This window comes from Bufo gargarizans, chromosome 4, assembly GCF_014858855.1.
Source record: "Bufo gargarizans isolate SCDJY-AF-19 chromosome 4, ASM1485885v1, whole genome shotgun sequence".
NCBI lineage: Eukaryota > Metazoa > Chordata > Amphibia > Anura > Bufonidae > Bufo > Bufo gargarizans.
Genome location: NC_058083.1, coordinates 508916595 through 508939491, shown reverse-complemented (window position 1 = coordinate 508939491; position 22897 = coordinate 508916595). Strand labels below are relative to the sequence as shown.

At 46.9% G+C, this 22897-nt stretch overlaps 2 protein-coding genes across 2 annotated transcripts in view; one reads left to right on the top strand and one right to left on the bottom strand.

The window, feature by feature from the left end:
• SPATA17 (spermatogenesis associated 17) overlaps nucleotides 1–19557 on the bottom strand; it is a 216913-nt gene extending 197356 nt beyond the window's left edge. Inside the window, exons 1-3 of the mRNA XM_044288798.1 lie at nucleotides 19464–19557; nucleotides 16368–16457; nucleotides 14695–14776 (exon numbers count right to left, since the gene is read on the bottom strand). Of these exons, the coding sequence (XP_044144733.1) occupies nucleotides 14695–14776; nucleotides 16368–16457; nucleotides 19464–19531 (240 nt within the window). The 5' untranslated portion in view covers nucleotides 19532–19557. The remainder of the gene's footprint in view (nucleotides 1–14694; nucleotides 14777–16367; nucleotides 16458–19463) is intronic.
• Nucleotides 19558–19784: 227 nt separating this feature from the next.
• Nucleotides 19785–22897, top strand: part of GPATCH2 (G-patch domain containing 2) — a 125246-nt gene continuing 122133 nt past the window's right edge. The window contains exon 1 of the mRNA XM_044288797.1: nucleotides 19785–19920. Coding sequence (XP_044144732.1) covers nucleotides 19871–19920 — 50 coding nt within the window. The 5' untranslated portion in view covers nucleotides 19785–19870. The remainder of the gene's footprint in view (nucleotides 19921–22897) is intronic.

The window sequence follows — 22897 nt, the reverse complement described above, 5'->3', positions numbered from 1 at the left end:
ATCTCCCCCGATTACTATTATTAATATTAATAGATACCTCGTCTAAGTCCACAAACCTGCATTATTGTGGAGGGCGATTGGGGGGGGGGCTATCATATCCCGATTTCCAGAACGCCTATCTAAACGAATGCAGCTCCCTGATCTATGTCCTCATCTGGAAAGTGATTGAGGGCCGGCTTGGATTGGGTGCGTTTGTGGATAACGAGGAAATAATTTATGGGACGGATCAGGGGGCTTATTTAATGCAGGACAGATGATAAGCCTTGTTTACCGGCGAAGTGATGAAGAGAAACCGACAACCGGGAAGGAAATACAGGGCTCGCCGCCACTTTAAGAAAATAGCAATCATCGAATGGACACTTCATAATAATTCACGCACCCTCCACCCAAATCTGTATGTGAGAGGTAACATTTTAGGAGATGCTGGCGTTTTGCATGGAGGGGATACCTGCAGAATAAATTCGAGCAGTCTAGCGATTATAATGTGATTAATGTTGTATTCTCTCCCTCCAGCAATATCCAATGCCTTGTGTATTCATCTATTCAGAGATGTCCCTCTCCAGAAATCTTTAAAATCAGACGGAAGACTTATCAGTTTACACACACGCGTTTGATTAATGCACAGCCACTCCTGTGACATTTCAGAGTGGACGCTTCACTCCATGTCCTGCTACATTTTAATAGTACGTATTCCGTCTTCAGCCTCGCAACGTCGTCTCAATGGCTGGAAGAAGCTTCTGAAAATATCGTAGATATATGTCCATTCATATGTATCTGTAATATGCACTCGTGTTATAAATGTATCGAAAAATAACAATAATAGTAATAATCGATGCCTGGACTACAGGACAGGGCTGTAGCTACAGCTGCAATGGGCTCCTAAGCTGGGGGGCACAACTTCTGCCATTAGGTTCAATAAGGCGACAATGCCCCAAGATTAGTGTTGAGTGAACTTGTGTTTTAAGTTCGGCGTCTAAAGTTCCGGTTCGGGTTATCGAAGAATCGCGTTATGGATTCCGCTACCACGGACCATAACTTGGTCCGTGGTAGCGGAATCCATAAAGTGATTCTTCGATATCCTGAACCCGAACTTTAGACGCCGAACTTAAAACACAAGTTTGCTCAACACTACCCAAGATTAAAAGGGATTTTTTAACTGATGAACTAACTGATTGGTGGGAGTCCAACACCCAGGACCCCCACCGATTAGCTGTTTGAGAAGGCACTGGTGCATGCGGTAGCTTTCCTAGGCCGTGTGATGTCACGTTCATCGGTGAATGAAGTGAATGAGGCTGAGCTGCAATACCAAGCACAACCACTATACAATGCACGGCGCTGTGTTTGGCGAGCTGAGAGTAGGTCGCGGCACTACTGTGAATGCCAGTACCTTCTCAAACGGATGATCGGTGGGAGTCGGACCCCAGACTGATTAAATACTGATTAGATCCAGAGGATCCTATTTTGCGGTCTGACCTGGTACTCCTCGCCACTGGATCCGGGACCTCTTCACCTATAGCGCCATCTTGAACTGAAAAGGACCTGCCAGCGAGGAGCCGTAAGTAAATGTTTTATCTTATGGGGAAGCAGATAATGGGTGACCGTCCTGGGTGTCGGACCCCACTAATCAGATAGTGATAACCTTAAAAAGTCCCAGAAAACCCCTTTAACTTAGGCCCACATTCACTTTTTTTTTTTTCTTTTTAACTGCCATTTCCAGAACCATTGCAGGCTATGGGGTATTCACACGGCATACCGTCAGCCCAAAAATCGGACACGTTTTCACGGCCAGACAGACCCTATTGTAATCAATGGGCCCGTTTTCAAAGGCCATTTAGACAGGAGTGCGCCCATGTTTATCCGTTTTCAGCATCCTTTTTTTTTTTTTCACCCCCTGTGAACGAGCCCTTACTCTCTTTGCTCCTGGATCGGGTATCTAATGGGCTCCACTCAGAGCAGAAGAGGACCCACCAGCAAGGAGCGGCATGTGAATATAGGTGTCTCATATGACATCTGAATTGATTTTTGGGGCCTGAATAAATTTTTGCATCTAATTGAGAGCCTGGTTTTTGGAGTCTGGTCTGGTGTCTGATTTTAGTGGTCTTGTCTGGAGTCTGAATTTATATAGGGGTCTGAACTTAGCTGAGGGTCTGGAATGGGGCCTTATTAAAAGGAGTTTACTGTCTCGGAGTACCCCTTTAAAATACACCAAATGTTGTCTCATGCAAACAGCCCCTCTCCATGTGCTCTCTTAGGACAAATGAAACTCACAGAGAGGGGCCCTGGTCTGCCCCCCCCCCCCCCTATATCAGCCATGACGGAGCGCTGTAGTGTACCAGTGACTTCCGTTCAGGTGGACATGAGCCAACCTTGTATTATAAGACAGATGTTCTTCTGAATGGACACCATTAGAGATAAGTGAATCAAAGTCAAACAAATTGCCTTCGATCCGAATTTCTGGAGAAATTTGATTTGCCACAAAGTCAAATTTCCTCGTGGAAATAAATCTATTTTTACTGAAATGGTGGTAAAAAACACAACAAAAACATACTCACCTCATCCATTTGCTTGTGGAGAGGCCATCACGTCCATCTTGATTGAAGAAAGCGCGCACTGTGACGTGTGATGTCACCACGTTGGCCAGGGATGACGTCACCATGCCATCCAGCGTGATGATGTGATCTTCTCCAATCAAGATGGCCGCAACGGCCTCTCCGCCAACGAATGGATGAGGTGAGTATGTATATATTTTTTTTCTATTTTACGCTAATTTTAATGTCAGATGCAGCGATCAATGATGAACACGGCGTGTGATGAGATTCAATGACGGGGTGGGCGGCGCGATCGCCGTTCCCCGTCATTGCGCCTGCTACCTACAACGGAATGCGATTCCTGACAAAGTAATTCGTTACGAATATATCATTTCTTTGTGAAATTCAGCGAAGCAGCCAAATCCAATTTTTTTATATACTGATGCATTTCAGATGCTGAAGTAGAAAAATGGTGGTGCCGCAGCCCATCCCGCCATAATCGGCTGTTTGCCCGTGGTGCAGGGAGGGGGGGGCGGCACTGGGGGCTCATTCTGGAAGAGGTTTTGGGGAGCAAAACCCTAGTAGAGAGGTAAGGCAGCCATAAAGAGAAGCATGTCTAACATGCGCAAATTTTTCACCCTGTGTGCAACGATATATATATTTTTTTTTTCACGTAGATGAAAGCATCATGCGTCAGGATGAAACCTCTGCCCATGTCGTCCTTCCAAAACACAGCATCGAAATCAGGAGAACAGCGCGTCGTAGAGACTTCGCCGTCGTTAGAAACAGAAAACTGCACCGGGAGGATGGTATCGAAAGATTCAATAAGGTCACTGAGTGAGTGCAGAGCGCGGAGCGAGAGCGTCCCAGGACAGACAGCAAGATTAATACATCCTCGTATGACCTCGGCCCCCGAGCAGGGAGACTGTTCAGGGGTGCACTTACCAGCTTGCTATTCCTAACTCGACAAAAATCTAAGGAGATAGATCAGAGCGATGTTGACTGCGCACATATGGGTGCGGCATCTGATGAGCTTTTATTTTCCGCATCAGTGCAACTTTTATTTCGCAATTTTGTATATGATCATTAGGGTGATTTATTAACGAGTAATCACAGGCATTTTGTGCATATGCTTTACCTTGTTTGCTGGCAACTGATACCTCTCCAGCTATTAGCGGGAGGAAATGTTTAAAGTGACCTACAAATTCATCTCTGCAATAGGAACGGAGGGAAGACTGAAGCAAGCATGAAAATCAATGGAGGGGATGGGCGCTGCTGGGGACAGCGGGGGCTACAGATCACTGATACAAGGGAGCATACCGTGAATGCCTACCCATGAATATTATTTATTTTTATGCCAATAAATCTACTTATATATCAGAGCCACTTTTTTCAATTCAGAGCTACAAATCTGCTGCATAGACATATATTTAAAGGGACTGTACAAGAATAGAAAAACATGGAGGTTTTACTCCTCCACAGGTTGTATGTGGTATTGCATATCAGCCTCATTCTCTTTAGACCTCCTGCACACAAACGTGTGCTGCCCGTTGCCGTATTGCGGATCCGCAACGCACGGGTGTCGTTCCGTGGGCATTCCGCATCACGGAGGCGGACCCATTCACTTAATGGTGCGGAACGGAAGCACGGAACGGAACCGTACAGGAGCACTACGGAGTGCTTCTGTGGGGTTTCATCCCGTACTTCTGTTCCGCAAAAAGATAGAACATATCCTATTTTTTTGCGGAACAGGTGATCGCGGACCCAATAAAGTGAATGGGTCCGCGATCCGCTGCAGCTGCACCACGGTCGGTGTTCGTGCATTGCGGCCACGGAGCGCACACGTTCGTGTGCAGGAGGTCTTAAAGGAATGCTGTACTTATATGTCTAGTGTCACCTATAGGTAGCTACTCTGTAAGTCAATGTCTGACCCATTAAAGCAACCCTCCAGTTCAAGAAGAAAAAAATCACATTATCTGGGGAATGAACAGAACATGACTGTAATACTGCCCCTATGTACAATAATATAGCTAATATAATACTGCTCCTATGTACAAGAATATACGGTAACTACTATAATACTGCCTCCTATGTACAAGAATATAACTACTATAATACTGCTCCTATGTACAGGAATATAACTACTATAATACTGCTCCTATGCACAAGAATATAACTACTATAATACTGCTCCTATGCACAAGAATATAACTACTATAATACTGCTCCTATGTGTAAGAATATAGCTACTATAATAATGCCTCCTATGTACAAGAATATAACTACTATAATACTACTCCTATGTGTAAGAATATAGCTACTATAATACTACTCCTATGTGTAAGAATATAGCTACTATAATACTGCTCCTATGTACAAGAATATAACTACTATAATACTGCCTCCTATGTACAAGATATAATACTATAATACTGCTCCTAGTACAAGAATAACTACTAATACTGCTCCTATGTACAAGAATATAACTACTATAATACTGCTCCTATGTACAAGAATCTAGCTAATATAATACTGCTCCTATGTACAAGAACATAACTACTATAATACTGCCTCCTATGTACAAGAATATAACTACTATAATACTGCTCCTATGTACAAGAATATAACTACTATAATACTGCTCCTATGTACAAGAATATAACTACTATAATTACTGCTCCTATGTACAAGAATATAACTACTATAATACTGCTCCTATGTACAAGAATATAACTACTATAATACTGCTCCTATGTACAAGAATATAACTACTATAATACTGCTCCTATGTACAAGAATATAACTACTATAATACTGCTCCTATGTACAAGAATATAACTACTATAATACTGCCTCCTATGTACAAGAATATAACTACTATAATACTGATCCTATGTACAAGAATATAACTACTATAATACTGCTCCTATGTACAAGAATATAACTACTATAATACTGCTCCTATGTACAAGAATATAACTACTATAATACTGCTCCTATGTACAGAATATAACTACTATAATACTGCTCCTATGTACAAGAATATAACTACTATAATACTGCCTCCTATGTACAAGAATATAACTACTATAATACTGCCTCCTATGTACAAGAATATAACTACTATAATACTGCTCCTATGTACAAGAATATAGCTACTATAATACTGCTCCTATGTACAAGAATATAACTACTATAATACTGCTCCTATGTACAAGAATATAACTACTATAATACTGCTCCTATGTACAAGAATATAACTACTATAATACTGCCTCCTATGTACAAGAATATAACTACTATAATACTGCTCCTATGTACAAGAATATAACTACTATAATACTGCTCCTATGTACAAGAATATAACTACTATAATACTGCTCCTATGTACAAGAATATAACTACTATAATACTGCCTCCTATGTACAAGAATATAACTACTATAATACTGCCTCCTATGTACAAGAATATAACTACTATAATACTGCTCCTATGTACAAGAATATAACTACTATAGGGGGCGGAGCCGAGCCACGCTGCTGAATGGCCGCACGAGCTTGAGCTCCTCCAGCATTCCGGCTCATTTACCCTATAAAAGCTTGGATTTTACCTGATTATGGGGAAACCTGGCAAAGAAAAGACAAGAGGAAGCTCAGAGTCTACCCCACAGCGCTCCAGACAGCCTGAGATGGAGAAATTTCTCCGAAAAACGCCGAGAGCTGCCGCACAGAAAGGCGCCAATATGGCGGCGTCTACTGCTCCAGACTCCGACGCAGGAGACCTATCGGATGCGGGCAGCGGCTCTGATATTTCGGATAGGAGGCCTAGAGATCCACCGCTGTCGGAACGAACCCTTCGTCGGGTTCTTGAATCTGCCCTCACGCCACTCAAGCAAGATTTGGCGGACATTAAGGACGATATAAAACATCTCGGCCAGAGAGTGGTCACGCTGGAAAGCACGCAAGAAGCCATACTGACCTATGAGGGCAAAGCTGCGGAGGTGCTTGCTTCTCACAAAGCCCTATTGAATGATGCCTTCTTGAAATTGGAGGATCAGGAGAACCGGAGTCGCCGGCGCAACATACGCATTCGCGGCCTACCTGAATCGCTAGCGGCGGAGGCCTTGCCGAAAGTGGCGCGAGAACTGTTCTCCATGATGCTTGGGCCTGATAGAGCGGAGGGGATAGTAGTGGAGCGCATTCACAGGGCATTGCGCCCTAGGCCTAAACCCCAAGATCCGCCACGCGATGTAATTTGCGGCCTATTGAGCTACGTGGACACCGTAGCTCTTCTGAAAAGGCAAAGAGAGATGGAAGTGCTGGAGTATGACAACGTACCGCTACAGATGTTCCAGGACTTGGCGCCATCTACCCTGGCAAAGCGACGCTTGTTCAAGCCTCTCCTGGATGTTCTTCGCAAGACGTCTACTCCATTCAGGTGGCTGTATCCATTCGGTCTGTCGGTGTCCAGGAATGGAAAACTGCTCACGGTGCGGTCACCTGCGGATCTGGAATCGGTCTGGAGGTCCCTAGATGTCCCTCCAGTGGAAATTCCCTCATGGTTGCCAGCCGACCAAGATGGCCCCCTGCCTTTACCGCCGCGAGTATCTGCCTGGCAGACGGCATCTGCGGGCAGGCCGGATCGATCGGGACGCAGCAAGCCGGACAGGGCTCTCACCTGAGCCTGTGACAAGGTTTTTTGGCTGTTTGTATGAGCATGAACTGCTACTGCCATGCTTTATCTCACTCCGTTAATGTGAAGAGTTGGTAACCTCTACCTCTGTGCAAAATGTTTTGTTTAGCGGACTCTGGCCTTTCCCTAATGGCCCTATGTTTCGCTGCTATTCAGCTCATAATCTATGTTTTTTATGAAACGTTATGTCTTGAATGGGATGATTCCCTGCTGAGGCAGGCCTCCAGAAAGGGGTCTCTCTCCCCTCATGTGCAGGGTAATGACCGGATGATCCCGGTGCTGGATGTGTTTTCTTTCACTTTTTTCGTTCTTTTTTGGTCTATATGTTAGAGACCATAAGCGCTTCACTTGCCCCCTCACCAGTCCATTTCTATTTGGACTGGTGATAAGTGAGGCGCTCGTCACCTCTCGGATGGGTTGCTTGTCCGAGCAGGTCATGTGTCTGTCCACTATGTTACATGTTGTTCCCCTTATTTTTTGTTCCTTGACCTCTTTCCCTCCCCTCCTTTCCGCTGCTCTTCTTATCTTGGTGCTTCTTTATGTGACCTGGTGTACCATATGCTCATATACAGCTGTATGTATACAAAAATGTCCTCCATAACTGTAGCCTCACTTAATGCACATGGTCTGAACGAGCCATGCAAGCGGGCTCAGACACTTTCCCTCCTCCTGAAGGATAAGGTGTCAGTGGTCTTCCTGCAGGAGACTCATTTTAGGACAGGCAAAATTCCCAAGTTACCCCCTAAGAAATTTGTGCAATGGTTTCATAGCACACATGATTCGGCCAGTAGGGGGGTTAGTATTGCCATACATAAGTGCCTTCCTTTTAAGCCCCAAACTATATCCGCTGACCCTGAAGGCAGATTCCTGTTTGTAAAGGGCGTCTTGGGGGACTCCCCGGTAACGCTCGCCAATTTGTATGCCCCTAATAAAGGCCAAATCCCATGGCTCGTTCAGACCCTAGCTGCACTCTCATCCTTCTCTGAGGGGTTATTGATTCTAGGGGGCGACTTTAATGTTGCCATGGAACCAGCGGTGGACACTTCGGCGGGCAGACCCTCTGTGTCTTACAGGTTATTAAAAAGGCTAAAAATTTCGCTGAGGAAACTAAAAGTTTTAGACGTCTGGCGGATCATGAATCCCAATGGACGGGACTATACGTTTTACTCCCATGCTAAGACGTCCTTCCATAGATTGGATTATTTATTCATAGTCTGATTCATATATACGTAATGTCTCTGGAGCCCGGATAGGCAATATAACGTTATCTGATCATGCCCCTGTTTTTATAAGCTTTTCTTTGACAGGCCCGCAAAGGAAGGAACGTGTGTGGCGCCTTAACGACACTTTGGTCTTAGACCCCTCACACGCAACCAAACTTAGGGCCTCGATCTCGGAATTCTTTAGCATTAATGACACCCCAGATTCCCCCCCCTCACCAGCTATACTTTGGGAAGCCCATAAGGTGGTCATTAGGGGAGAACTTATTGCCTTGGGGGCTTATGTAAAAAAGCAAAGGACAAAGGCCTTAGACGCTTTGTTAGCTACTATTGCTCGTTTGGAATCCTCCCACAAGGACTCACAGGCTATTCATACCCTAACGGAATTGACCGAAGCCAGAACGCGTCTTAAAAACTTATTAAACGTCACTTCTGCAAAATTAGTGTTGAGATCCAGGTTCAGGGCCTATGCCCATGGGAATAGGGGAAACAAACTGATGTCGGCTATTGCCAAAAAACAGTTCTCTGACTCCTTTGTTTCCTCTATCAAGGATCCCAAGGGGTTGTTACATAAGTCCACCCCAGACATAGCCAAGGCATTTTGTTCCTTCTATGAAGCCCTGTATAATCTACCCCCGCCGGCAGGAGCTACGCCTGGTGACCTAGCGGAAGCCACTGATAAATTCCTGCAGACCCTTAACCTCCCTTCTATCTCCTCATCTAAGGCCTCTCAACTAACTAGGCCTATTTCAGAGTCAGAAATCCGCAAAGTTCTTATGTCAATCCCGTCAGGCAAGAGTCCAGGGCCCTGATGGTTTTTCCATCGTGTATTATAAATCATTCCAAGATGTTTTAATCCCTCGTTTTCAGAACCTGTGTAACTACCTCCTGACTGGTGGTTCGCTTGCTCCCCACTCCTTGTTGGCACACATTACTGTCCTCCATAAGGAAAATAAGGATCCGACTTGCTGCAGTAATTATAGGCCGATATCCCTGCTTAACAATGATGTGAAGTGGTGGGCGAAGATTCTTGCCTCTAGGCTTCAGGATGTTCTTCCTGACGTGATTCATGAGGAGCAGGTAGGCTTTGTCCATGGCAGACAGGGGTCGGAGAACACGGTGCGGCTTCTTCATCTGGTGAATTGGGCAAAGAGAGCTTCAAAGCCTCTGGTTCTGGTAAGTACAGATGCGGAGAAGGCCTTCGACAGGGTCAGCTGGCACTTTATGTCGCGGACCCTGGCGAGGTTTGGCTTCCCAGACCAGTTTGTTACTGCTATCCATACCCTATATTCGGCCCCCTCTGCCATGGTCAAGGTCAATGGAGCACTGTCCCCACCATTTCGCATCACTAATGGGACGAGGCAGGGATGCCCCCTCTCACCCGCACTATTCGTTTTAGTGATGGAGACCCTACTGTGTAAAATTAGAGATGATCCAGATATTATAGGCCTAAGGGTTGGCTCTGGCTACCATGTTACTGCAGCATTTGCGGATGACCTTTTAGTTCTGACCTCTAACCCTTCGGAGTCCTTGCCCAAATTGTTAGATATATTTGAGGACTTTGGATTCGTGTCCAATTTTAAAATAAACTATGGGAAATCCATGGCTCTCAATATTTCCTGCCCCAAAACTGTGATTAATGACCTTAAACAACGTACCCCGTTTGCCTGGGCCTCCAGAGACATTACGTTCTTGGGGACGCGAGTCTCGGCTAATGTTCAGGACTTAGCCTCTCTCAACTTTGCTCCACTTTTGCAAGATGTGCGTAATCATTTACAAAACCTGAAGCTTCCATTTATATCTTGGGTTGGAAGGAAAAATTACCTTAAGACATTCATTCTCCCCAAATTTCTATATATGCTGCAATCCCTCCCTATTTGGTTGCCGAATTCGTATTTCACAGAGGTCCGCCGAGTGTTCACGCGCTTTCTATGGAATAGCAAATCCCCGCGCATTGCCTACCATGTTCTGACAAGGGATAGAAGGTTTGGAGGTTTTGGGATGCCGGATGTAAAATTGTATTACACTGCTGTTCAATTATGTAGGTGTGTAACAGCCCTGTCCCGGCCATCTAGCTCACTATGTTCACGCCTTGAGTCTGCATTGATCTCCAATCAGGAATGGCTTACCCTGTGGGGTGTTCGGCCCTTCTCAGCCAATCACTGCGCCTCTTCTCCGTTTTTGAAGGGGATGCTGGTAGAATGGTCCAGGATGGTCCAATCCCACCTGTTCAACTTTCCAAACTCCTGTATGCCACTCAAATTTTTGCAATCTCATATCCACCCCTCCGTGTCAAACCCCTCTGGGATTTGGTCCAAGCTCGCTGACCTCACTTTGCGAGATGTCCTTCTCCAGATGGTAGTTTGGACTGGAATTTGATACTGAACCGCCCCGAAGTCAAAGCTGCTCCCTTCTTTCACCTGGCAGATTTTAAGAGAGATTCAGTTAAGTGTACTGGATCCTTTGCGGGGAATGGTTCTTCTTCCTGGCTGGAGAAGAAGGTCCTAGCGATTAAGCCCCCCATTAGGCAACTTTCTCTGATGTATAAAGAAATGCTCTCCAGCTTGCCTCCGGAGCTCAGTTATATGGCCTCTTGGGAAAAGGAGCTATCTCTGACCTTTACAGAACCAGAGAAAGCCTTTGTTTTAGCTCATTCGCATGGGTTTAACCGCTGTGTTAGAGTCCAGGAGAATTCTTTTAAGTTACTCAGCAGGTGGTACAAGACGCCCGAATTCCTGCATAAATTGAACCCAGAAATTCCTGAAACATGTTGGAGATGTGGCATAGAAACTGGATCCCTGTCTCACATTTGGTGGCTGTGTCACAAGATTCAGCCGTTTTGGAAGCAGGTGGAGTCTCTGATTAACACTATTTGTAAGACCAAGATTGTACTAGATGCTAAACTTGTTCTGGTATGGTGCCCTAACGATACCCTTACTCCTGCTAAGAATAACCTCCCGACAATGCTACTTACCGCAGCGAAGCTGCTTATCCCCTTTTTGTGGAAAAATGATTCCCCACCGTCTCTCCATATGTGGTCAGATAAGGTTGACCAGATCTACCGTTTTGAGGAGTTGGCGCACTGGGAGAGTAACTCACGCTCTCGCTTCTTAACACTGTGGTCCCCATGGAAAGTATATAGACACTTTGCTTGATAGAGCAGATAATGTATCACTTCCTGTTTCCCCTCCCCCCTCCCCCCTTCCTGACTTTTCCTCCTTTTCCCCCCCTCCCCTTTTTACATGTGTCATGTTTTCATGATTTGCTCATTGACAATGATAGCATGTGATGCCCTCACTTGACATGTATGCTAGGATGACTATTCTGTATTTCTGGCCATTGTATGGTCATGTGTGGGCCTCGGCCTTGATTTTCTTTCAATAAAAAGAAATATGGTTAAGAATATAACTACTATAATACTGCCTCCTATGTACAAGAATATAACTACTATAATACTGCTCCTATGTACAAGAATATAACTACTATAATACTGCCTCCTATGTACAAGAATATAACTACTATAATACTGCCTCCTATGTACAAGAATATAACTACTATAATACTGCTCCTATGTACAAGAATATAACTACTATAATACTGCTCCTATGTACAAGAATATAACTACTATAATACTGCTCCTATGTACAAGAATATAACTACTATAATACTGCTCCTATGTACAAGAATATAACTACTATAATACTGCTCCTATGTACAAGAATATAACTACTATAATACTGCTCCTATGTACAAGAATATAACTACTATAATACTGCCTCCTATGTACAGGAATACTACTACTATAATACTGCTCCTATGTACAAGAATATAACTACTATAATACTGCTCCTATGTACAAGAATATAACTACTATAATACTGCTCCTATGTAGAAGAATATAACTACTATAATACTGCCTCTTATGTACAAGAATATAACTACTATAATACTGCTCCTATGTAGAAGAATATAACTACTATAATACTGCCTCTTATGTACAAGAATATAGCTAATATAATACTGCACAAATGTACAAGAATAAAGCCCCCAGTTGTGGTAAAACCAGCCAAAATATATTCAGGCCTATAAAAAAAATGATTCAAGTGAAAAATATCCAATCAAGCACGATCTGATTAGTTGATGCGTCTTGTCAGCAGCAGTGTATTATGACTAACTGACCACAGCATCTGAGGCTGAGCTTCCGGGGTCCGAACGTGGAGCCATTTGTTCCTAATTTCAGTCCCTCTGAAGGATCTGAGGCTACCGCAACGGAGGAACGTACTGAATGTCCCATAGGCTGCGATGATAATTCACGGCAGTCTATGTGACAAGTGATCTAACAATTGCATGTTCAGGTATCCTAAAGGGACTTAAAGGGACACTGACAGGGGTATATATGACAGTATAGGTCTTATAAAGGGTATTAGAATCATCTAAGTATCCCCCCTGTCCACCTCATAAATACAGTAAAAAGAAGTTTTATAACCTGCTTTCCTGGCGTTCAATCTGCCCAAGGGGCGGTGCTTCATATCAATTTGCGCCCAGCCAGCCTCGCCACAACTGCCGTTTGAGCGCCGCCCAGCTCATCAATATTCACTGAGCTGGGCGGCTACTCTGAAGAGCTGTACTAGTGTCCCCGGCCATCTTCAGCGCATGTGCCCGGCACCCTCACTGGCCGGGATCGCATCGCGCGTCTGCTTTATGCGCATGCGCTGTGCCCGGCGCATGCGCATAAAGCAGACGCGCGATGCGATCCCGGCCAGTGAGGGTGCCGGGCGCATGCGCTGAAGATGGCCGGGGACACTAGTACAGCGCTTCAGAGTAGCCGCCCAGCTCAGTGAATATTGATGAGCTGGGCGGCGCTTCAAACGGCAGTTGTGGCGAGGCTGGCTGGGCGCAAATTGATAGTGGGCGCAAATAGTTAGCAGGAGACGAGACAGCTGGTTCCTTCCCAGATGAAGAAACCCGCATCTCCCTGAGGCCTAGAAGCAAAACACACCAGAGAACAATAAACAGAACAGGCAGCTTGTACTTAGCTTTGAGATGAATGGAGAAGCAGGAGATATAAGAGAAAGAAGCTCTAGCAACTCCCAGGGGAAATATCAACCGCATGGTCAGCAGTGTGAGACGGACCTAGAGCCTCATCACTGATAACAAGCAGAACCTGAGGAGAGGTGAGATCCTGCCAAACTACAACATACAAAGAGGAAAACAGACAGACCTGTGAGATAGCCTCACGTGCAGCAAGTCTATCCGATCTTCTCACCTCTGTCATGAGAGGGACTGTGACAGATCAGGATACTGAGCAACAGACTCGGGGTTACCAGCCTGTTGACCAGGGAGGCAGCCAGACGACTGAGCCACAGATCCTGGGCCACCAGCCTTTGGCCAGGGTACCAGCCTTCTGAGAGAGAGAGAGATAGCTCAGGCCTTTCCTCAGCATGGAACCTTCTTCCCAGGAGAGTGGAGAAGCCCGCTCAGTGCCTTGCCTGTATTGTCTTGCACTTGAGTTCCTCCAATAAAGAAGCACACTGGTTTACTGCAGACCCTGACTCTCTGGACTTAATTCCAATTAGGTTGTAACACACCTTACCATCCTCTCTGAAGAGCAGCAACACATGTTGACACCTCAACAGTGTCTGGGGGACCCAGCGTAGTGTGTGGGCCACCCCAAACCTGGGCACTGCATTAGATCATAAAACAAACTCTCATAGAGCTAAGTGAGTGGAAAAATAAAATAGCTATGGCTCCAGGAAGGCAGGGAGTGAAAAACGAAAACACAACCATGTATAATCGCAAGTACTGCATGAATTCTGCCTCTCCTGACCTATTGCTTGACTACTGTACTGCATGAACTCTGTCTGTCTTGACCTATTGCCTGACTACTGTATTGCATGAACTCTGCCTGTCCTGATCTATTACTTGACTACTATACTGGATGAACTCTGCCTGTTCTGACCTATTTCCTGACTATCATACTGCATGAACTCTGCCTGTCTTGACCTTGACTTGCCTAAAACAGCTATGTGAATGGAAAATAAAAAAAAGCTATGTCTTCAGAAAGGCACGGAGTTAAAAAACAAAAACGTAAACATGTAAAATCGTCCAGTCAGGAAAGGGTTAAGTGGTTAACAATACTAGCACAAAATTACAGATTTTATTTATTTAATATTTGTTGGGGGTTTGTCGTATATCTAAAGCAATCCCGTCTTCAAGGCTTAGATATGGCTCATCGTATAGTCAGTAGTCAATACCTTTACTTTGCTCCTGAAATATTTTCTTGCTTGATACCCACGCCACCATTTCTGAATCACAGTCACCATTCTGTTCAGGTATCTGAAAAGACCATATGACAAGACAGATCAGGATAGGTCATCAGGATGTGATCGGCAGGGGTCCAACTGGGACCCTTACTGGGACCCTTACAGGGGTCCAACTGGGACCCTTAGGCCTCTTTCTTGGTCATGTGAGCTCACAGTCATTGGTCACATGGCCATGAATGTGAATGAAGCTAAGCTGCAATACCAGGCACAGCGACTATGGAATGGAGGGTGGTAAACCAGGCCCAATGCCCTGTAGGGCTAGCTTAACTGAATGAAATATCTTTCATTTAGCGATCCTTTGCTTCATTCTAGAGAAAAAGTACTTTTAACCAATATGCAAATGAGCAGTTAAGTGCACTATGGAGGGGCCAAAGCACCTCTGTGCACCCTTGCTCCTCCTTCTTCCTATGCCAGCCCTCCCTCCCCTTGAATGACAGAACCAGGTGAGATGACAATGTAGGTGGGATGCTGATGGTCTGCGCCCACCAGCACCTCCTCTCTCAATCAGTGAACACAACTGCCAGAGTATTTACCCTCCTTGCTGCAGGACACTTGCGGCCCCTTCACCTGCTTTCTGGTTCTCTCTGCCTTAGGCTTTGCATTCTTCCTGGCTCTTTAAGGGGCAGTGCGAGCACGAGCTAATCAGTCCCCAGCCAATGGCATTGTTCCCTGGGGTATATAGGGTCCCTTCGCCTATAGAAAGATGCCTGAGCTACAGGTTACTAGCTTGTCTAGTCCTGCAAAGGTACGTTTTTGTATTGTTCTGGCCTCCTGTACCTGATTTCTGCCTGGTCACCATACTGACCCTGTACCGCCTGTCCTCACCTATTGGCTGACTACTGTACTGAATGAACTCTGTCTGTCCTGAACTATTGACTGATTACCATACTGCATGAACTCTGCCTACCCTGATTTATTGCCTGATTACCATACTGCATGAACTCTGCCTGCCCTGATCTATTACCTACCATAGTGTATGAACTCTGTCTGTCCTGATTTATTGCCTGACTACTGTACTGCATTAACTCTGCCTGTCCGGATTGCCTGACTACCATACTGGATGAACTCTGCCTGTCTTGACCTATTTTCTGACTAGTCTGCGTTCCTGACCTCAGCCTGCCCAATAAACAAGCTTTTTGCCCGTCTCCTTGGTGCCATGCACTGGTGTCTCTCCCCACCTTGGTCAACAGCCTGTGAACGAAGACTATCCTAGACTTGGTGGCTTAATGTCCCCTACAGTGAAGTCCAGAGACTGTGAAAACCAGGGGTCCACCTTGACAAGGCCCTCAGGAGTAGCCCCAAGTCATATCCATTCATTGGCACAGTGGGTTCACACCTGATGCTTTACAGCAGGAACCTGGCCCTGTCAAACAGAAAGCAGAGGGAGGGTCTGGCAGTGGAAGGAGGAGGCGCAAGGGTGCACAGAATGGCTTGGACCCACCCTCAGTGCACGTAACTGCTCATTTGCATATGGATTAAAAGTAAAGGAAGGTTTCATTATTATAGAGCAGGACCCCTAATAGTGGGGCTCCCCCCATATGATAGATGTTATAGAGCAGGACCCCGGCATCTATAAGCATACACAGAGTGACCAAACTACTTACCTGAGATAGGCACGAACCCTGCACCCCCGAAACCAGCTCTGGATGACCACCGCTGCGTTATATTCCTTCAGTCTGTTCTCCTCAGCATCTCTACAAAGGTGAGATAATATATGGCTATATCACTACCGTGGGCTCTGAGACCGCTGCCTGATGTAGTCCTGCTCACATATCTGAAGAACGTCACAATGTATCAGTGCAGGTCGGAGCTATGAGCCTGCAGTCCAGGACAGGAGAGATATCTAAGTTGCCTACAATGATACACTGTAGCAAATCTTCAGCTGTGAGAGCAGACAGGGCAGGACTTATTTTTTTATTTCAACAAAGACTGTTTCCATTCACTGTCAGCAAGCTTTGTAGTGCCTTTGGTTATACTTTAAGGCTAGGGCTACACGACGACATTTTGTCGCACCAAAAAAAAGAATATGAACTCACCTCATCCATTTGATCGCGCCCCTGCTGACTGGATGTGCAGGACAGGACCTGCAAGACGTCATCACGTTGGAGAGCAGGTCCTGTCCAGAGCTTCAAGTCAGTAGCAAGTGTTCCCCACGGCGCGAGCAAATGGAGGAGGTGAGAGCTTTTATTTTTATTTATTTTTTTGCACAGAGAAGAGTAGAGAAGGGGGCATTACTATTACTGGGGGGCACTAATGGGGACATTACTATCACTGGGGGGCACTAATGGGGACATTACTATTACTGGGGGCACTAATGGGGACATTACTATCACTGGGGGGGCACTAATGGGGACATTACTATTACTGGGGGCACTAATGGGGACATTACTATCACTGGGGGCACTACTATTACTGGGGGCACCAATGTCACTGGGGGGACGATTGGGGACATTATTTTTACCTAGGGTCACTAATGGGGACATTATTATATTATTATTACTGGGGGCTCTAATGGGGCATTACTTTTACTGGGGGCACTAATGGGGGCATTACTATTTCTGGGGGCACTAATATTACTGGGGGGATTAATGAGGACATTAGTATTACTAGGGGGCACCAATGGGGGCATTACTATAACTAGGAGGCACTAATGGGGGCATTACTATTACTGGGGGCACTAATGGGGGCATTACTATTACTGGGGGGGAATTAATGGGGACATTACTATTACTAGGAGGCTCTAATAGGGGCATTACTTTTACTGGGGGCACTAATGGGGGCATTACTATTACTGGGGGCACTAATATTACTGGGGAGATTAATGGGGACATTAGTATTACTAGGGGGCACTAATGGGGGCATTAATATTACTAGGAGGCACTAATGGGGGCATTAATATTACTGGGGGCACTTTTAGGGGCATTACTATTACTGGGGGGCACTAATGGGGACATTATTATTACCTAGGGGCACTAATAGGGGCATTATTATATTATTATTACTGGGGGCTCTAATGGTGCCATTACTTTTACTGCGGGCACTAATATTACTGGGGGGATTAATGGGGACATTAGTATTACTAGGGGGCACTAATGTGGGCATTACTATAACTAGGAGGCACTAATGGGGGCATTACTATTACTGGGGGCACTAATAGGGGCATTACTATTACTGGGGGGCATTAATGGGGGCATTACTATTACTAGGAGGCTCTAATGGGGGCATTACTTTTACTGGGGCCACTAATGGGGGCATTACTATTACTAGGAGGCACTAATAGGGGCTCTACTATTACTGGGGGCACTAATGGGGGCATTACTATTACTGGGGGCACTAATGGGGGCATTACTATTACTGGGGGGCCACTAGTGGGGGCATTAGTATTATTGGGGGGCACTAATGGGGGCATTACTATTACTAGAGGCACTAATATTACTGGGGGGATTAATGGGGACATTATTAGTACTGGGAGCCACATTATGAAATAGCGACTTAACACCCTGTTAACCCACGCACCCCAGGACTACACCCCCTTTGGGGTGTGGCTTAACTTGTGCAGTATTTTTTGTTAGGACAGGTGGCACCTAGAGGTGAGGGGTCCTCTTAAAGATCCATTCACGCGTCCGTGGTGTGTTGCGGACCCGCAAATTGCGGATCGCAACACTCCCAGGCCGGCACCCCCTATAGAAATGCCTATTCTTGTCCGCAGCTGCGGACAAGAATAGGACATGTTCTATCTTTTGCGGTGCTGCGGACTGGAAGATAGGGGCCGCGCTCCGCAAATGCGGATGCGGACAGCACACTGTGTGCTGTCCGCATCCATTCCGTCCCCATAGAGAATGAATGGGTCCGCACCCGTTCCGCAAAATTGTGAAACGGATGCGGACCCATTTGCGGATGTGTGAATGGACCCTTAAAGTGGTTCACCGGCTGTATAAAATCCATATCTGATTGATGGGGGTCCGACCCCAGCACCCCTGTGGCTGTTGCCGCAGACAATCGGAGGGGACCCCCACCAATCTGACATGGCCTGGCTTAAAGACATCTATTTTGTAGAGCAGCAAAACCCCTTTGATCAAACCCCTTCAATACCCTAGACCACCAGGGATTTTGGCATCACCCCCTTCCCTAGGCCACCAAAGATGCTCACGTTAACCCCTTCACTGCTGTAGACCCCCAGGGATTCTTTCATTAGCCCAGGGTTGGGGATATCAGGGTAACTTGTCACCATACCCGCATGTATAGTTCTGAATGTTCCAGCTAGTCTACTAATTAATATCATCTCATATAATGGAATGCTGGGCGTTGTAGTCCAATAAAAGTGTTTACTACATTGGTAGTGGTTGCACCTCCATTTACTAGTCCCATCTTATGCACAATGAGTATAATATAGATGAACAGGTAATCATAACTCCCATCATGAGGTGTGCAGGTGATTATAACTCTCATCATCAACCATAACTTACTCACGACCATAACTAGGACTAATAAGTTTCCACCGACGTCAAAACTACATTTCCCAGAATTCTCAACCCCTAGCTGCCTGGCCTCAGACTGGCACGGAATCATGGGAAGTGTAGTTCGGAGCAGCCGTCGCGCTATATTTTACTATAGAAGCTCCGGAGAAGTATTCCGCTTCTTGCCGGGAGCTCCGCAGCGTCCCCCGGTCCCGGAGGTTTGGTCCTTCCCGCTAACTTTACCTGCATTTTTGGAAATATTCCATGGTCCGATCGGCCAGACGGCTCTGAAGCTTCCCAAGGGTGGCCATGTCCCCGGTGTCTGGACGCGTCTCCATGGAGACGGGACTGTACCACTCCGGACGGAGGTAGAATACATAGAAAATGTTGGATTTTTACCGCACCTTAGCGTAAAGATTAAAATGATTAACATTATCTATGACAAGGAAACTTGTCTAGTTTTATGAAGTTGAAGGGGAGATGCAAAGCGCCTTCTGTTCCGTTTCCATAGTTCTCCGTGTAGATGGTTCAGTCCGACTTCCGCTCCCCTCCGCTGCTGGTCGGTTCTGCTGCTCCGGAAGCGTCATGGTGGCTCTGCTCGCTGCCTTGGCTTGGCTGTGATCCTGGGGTGGACATCTCAAGCTTTGTTCATGGTTGGCGTAGCCAGGAAACACATTCGAGCCAATAAGGGAACCAGCTGGTGAGTGACGCAGTGTGGGGGGCCTCGTCCGGCAGGGGACCTGTCAGCCAGAGATGAGATATGGGGGGAACCAATAGGAGTCACGTGATCTGGTTTTCATGCCACTTTTTTACATTCCTGTGGATGTGACTACCTCACCTGGTGGCGCTTATGCCATCCCTTACGTATATTACAAACGCCATGTCGCCAGCGCCACCCTGACAGAGCACGCTGACCGATAGTGCCGCTTGAGGGAGAGGCCGTCATGGTGTCCGCCAAACCTGATGTGATTTGCAATATAGGCTAAGGAAGAACCTCGGATGCAAGGCCTTATACAGTATATTTTTTTAAAAAGCGGTAAGAACTCATGCACACGACCGTATTTTTGGTGGGTCAGATGTGCACCCATTCACTTCAGTGGGGACGCAAAAGATACGGACAGCAGACCATGTGGCGTCCGCAAAAATATAGAACATGTCTTATTGCTGTCCGCGTTACGGACAAGGATAGGACTGTTCTAAATGCGGAACGCACACGGCCAGTATCTGTTTTTTGTGGATGCCTGCTAAACAGGCAAGCGTCGTGTGCATGAGCCCTTATTGCTAGGACAGGCCATCCCTTTAAAGGGGTTGACTTATCTGAGACAATGGGGGGCATATCGTTAGGGTATGCCCCCCCCCCCCCCCCATAGTCTGATAGGTGCGGGTCCCCACTGCTCGGACCTGCACCTATATCGGGAACGGAGCCCCGCAAGGTGGTGGCTGGAGGACTCCGGTCCGGCTAACACCAAGCGCTGTCCCCATAGAAGTGAAAGGGAGCGTACCGCGCAATGACCGCCCACCGCTCCCATCCACTTCTATTAGTATGACGGAAATAGCTGAGCCAGCGGTCGTCTATTTTCGGCTTCCCTATAGAAAATAAATGGAGGGTGGATGCGCATGCGCAGTGCGCCCTCCACCACTTTCGGGGCTCCGTTCTCAATGTAGGTACAGGCACCTATAAGACAATGGGGGCATATCCTAGCGATATGCCCCCATTGTCTGTGATGAGACCACCCCTTTAAGATTGGCGGGGGTCTGACAGATCCTGAGAATGAAGGGGCGGCAGCGCTGCAGCTCCTTCACGGTGCCTCTCTGCACATCCGCTGAAGTGAACGGGACCGGCTGCAGTCCTTTGCTCAGCCGGGTGACCGGAGCGCTGTTCTGAAAGGGGAAAAAATAATAATTTAAGGAGTTTGTAAAATTTGACGAGGGGCAGTGTAAAAAAATATTAAATTGCTCACCTTAAGGACCCTGTTCACACAGCAGATTGTGCAAAGGCAAAAGCCACTCTCTCTCTAGTGCAGAAACTGTTGCTCTTTTTTCAATTTGAATGCTGTGGACCCACATTGAATGGAGCTAAACCTTGAATGACCCCCCCCCCCCCCCCAGCATCTGTCTGCACACCGCGCCGAGAATGGAGGTGTTCTTTCTTTGCGTGGTCGCGGTTTTAAACTGCTGACCGCATGAACAGAGCCAGATTCCGCTTCTTTTTGGCGTGGAATCAGCGCCACAATTCTGGCTTCAAAAGACGCCGTATGAACAGGGCCTTGAAATGCCCCGATCTCCACTCGGCCTGTGGCGGTTACATGCTGTTCATCGTTCCTGTCAGCTCTGTAGCCAATTGCTGACCTCAGCGGTGACGTGCCATTCATGCACGGGTGACTGCTGAGGTCAGAGATTGGCTGCAGCGGTGACGCGCCATTCATGCACGGGTGACTGCTGAGGTCAGAGATTGGCTGCAGCGGTGACGTGCCATTCATGCACGGGTGACTGCTGAGGTCAGAGATTGGCTGCAGCGGTGACGCGCCATTCATGCACGGGTGACTGCTGAGGTCAGCGATTGGCTGCAGCGGTGACGCGCCATTCATGCACGGGTGACTGCTGAGGTCAGCGATTGGCTGCATACCTGTACACTGTGTCAGTAACTGCATTGCGTTACATTAGTGCTCTATTCAGGACCTTCCAAGCAGGGGACTGTGTGAATGAGGCCCTTGTACACGTCCTGTATGGGGAGAGTACCTGCGCAGTGTGGCAGGGCGCAGTCCTTGTCTTTCTACACCGATCCAGCCAGAAGCAGGAAAGGGCTTTAGTGACCTGTAGTTTATGTTCCTTGTGCTGGTGCCGAGTCCCGGGTGAGCTTCTGCTCCTACACAGCAGCCTGTCAGAACAAGCAGAGCTGCGATAGAAAGAAATGAGTGGGACAGGGCAGGAGGCGCAGTGCAGACTACCGCAGCCTCCACCAGACATTGCCGGAGAGCTGGAGTCATTGATCATGGGCTATGTTAATGAGCAGAGTCGAAAATGATGAAACAGTAGGAAATAACAATTACTGATAAGAAGTGACTTTTTTGGGGCTGTCCAGTTTTGAAAACTCCTATCAGGAAATTCAGAGTTAACAGTGAAGGAGGGGGGAGACTTTCTGATTGGCTTATTTTCAAAGGATCCTCCCAAAAAGTAGAGAGTGCCCCATGGTGAGCGCTCCTTTAAGGCCACAACCATATTCTGCTTTATTCTCGTCCTTTACTTGCCTGTGTCGGAAAAACAAAATCTCAGTCTGGCCTTGTGCTACCACCGGAGGCCAGAGCATGACCCCGACCACCGGAGGCCAGAGCATGACCCCGATCTATTGGTGGGCCAATCAGCTGCACAGGGGCCCACTGGTCCCTTAAAGGGGATTTACAGGAGTAGATTATTGATGACCTGTCCGCAGCGGCCCCTTGTCACCTGGTGGTGCGCAGGTGCCCCTTGTCACCTGGTGGTGCGCAGGTGCCCCTTGTCACCTGGTGGTGCGCAGGTGCCCCTTGTCATCTGGTGGTGCGCAGGTGCCCCTTGTCATCTGGTGGTGCGCAGGTGCCCCCTGTCATCTGGTGGTGCGCAGGTGCCCCCTGTCATCTGGTGGTGCGCAGGTGCCCCCTGTCATCTGGTGGTGCGCAGGTGCCCCCTGTCATCTGGTGGTG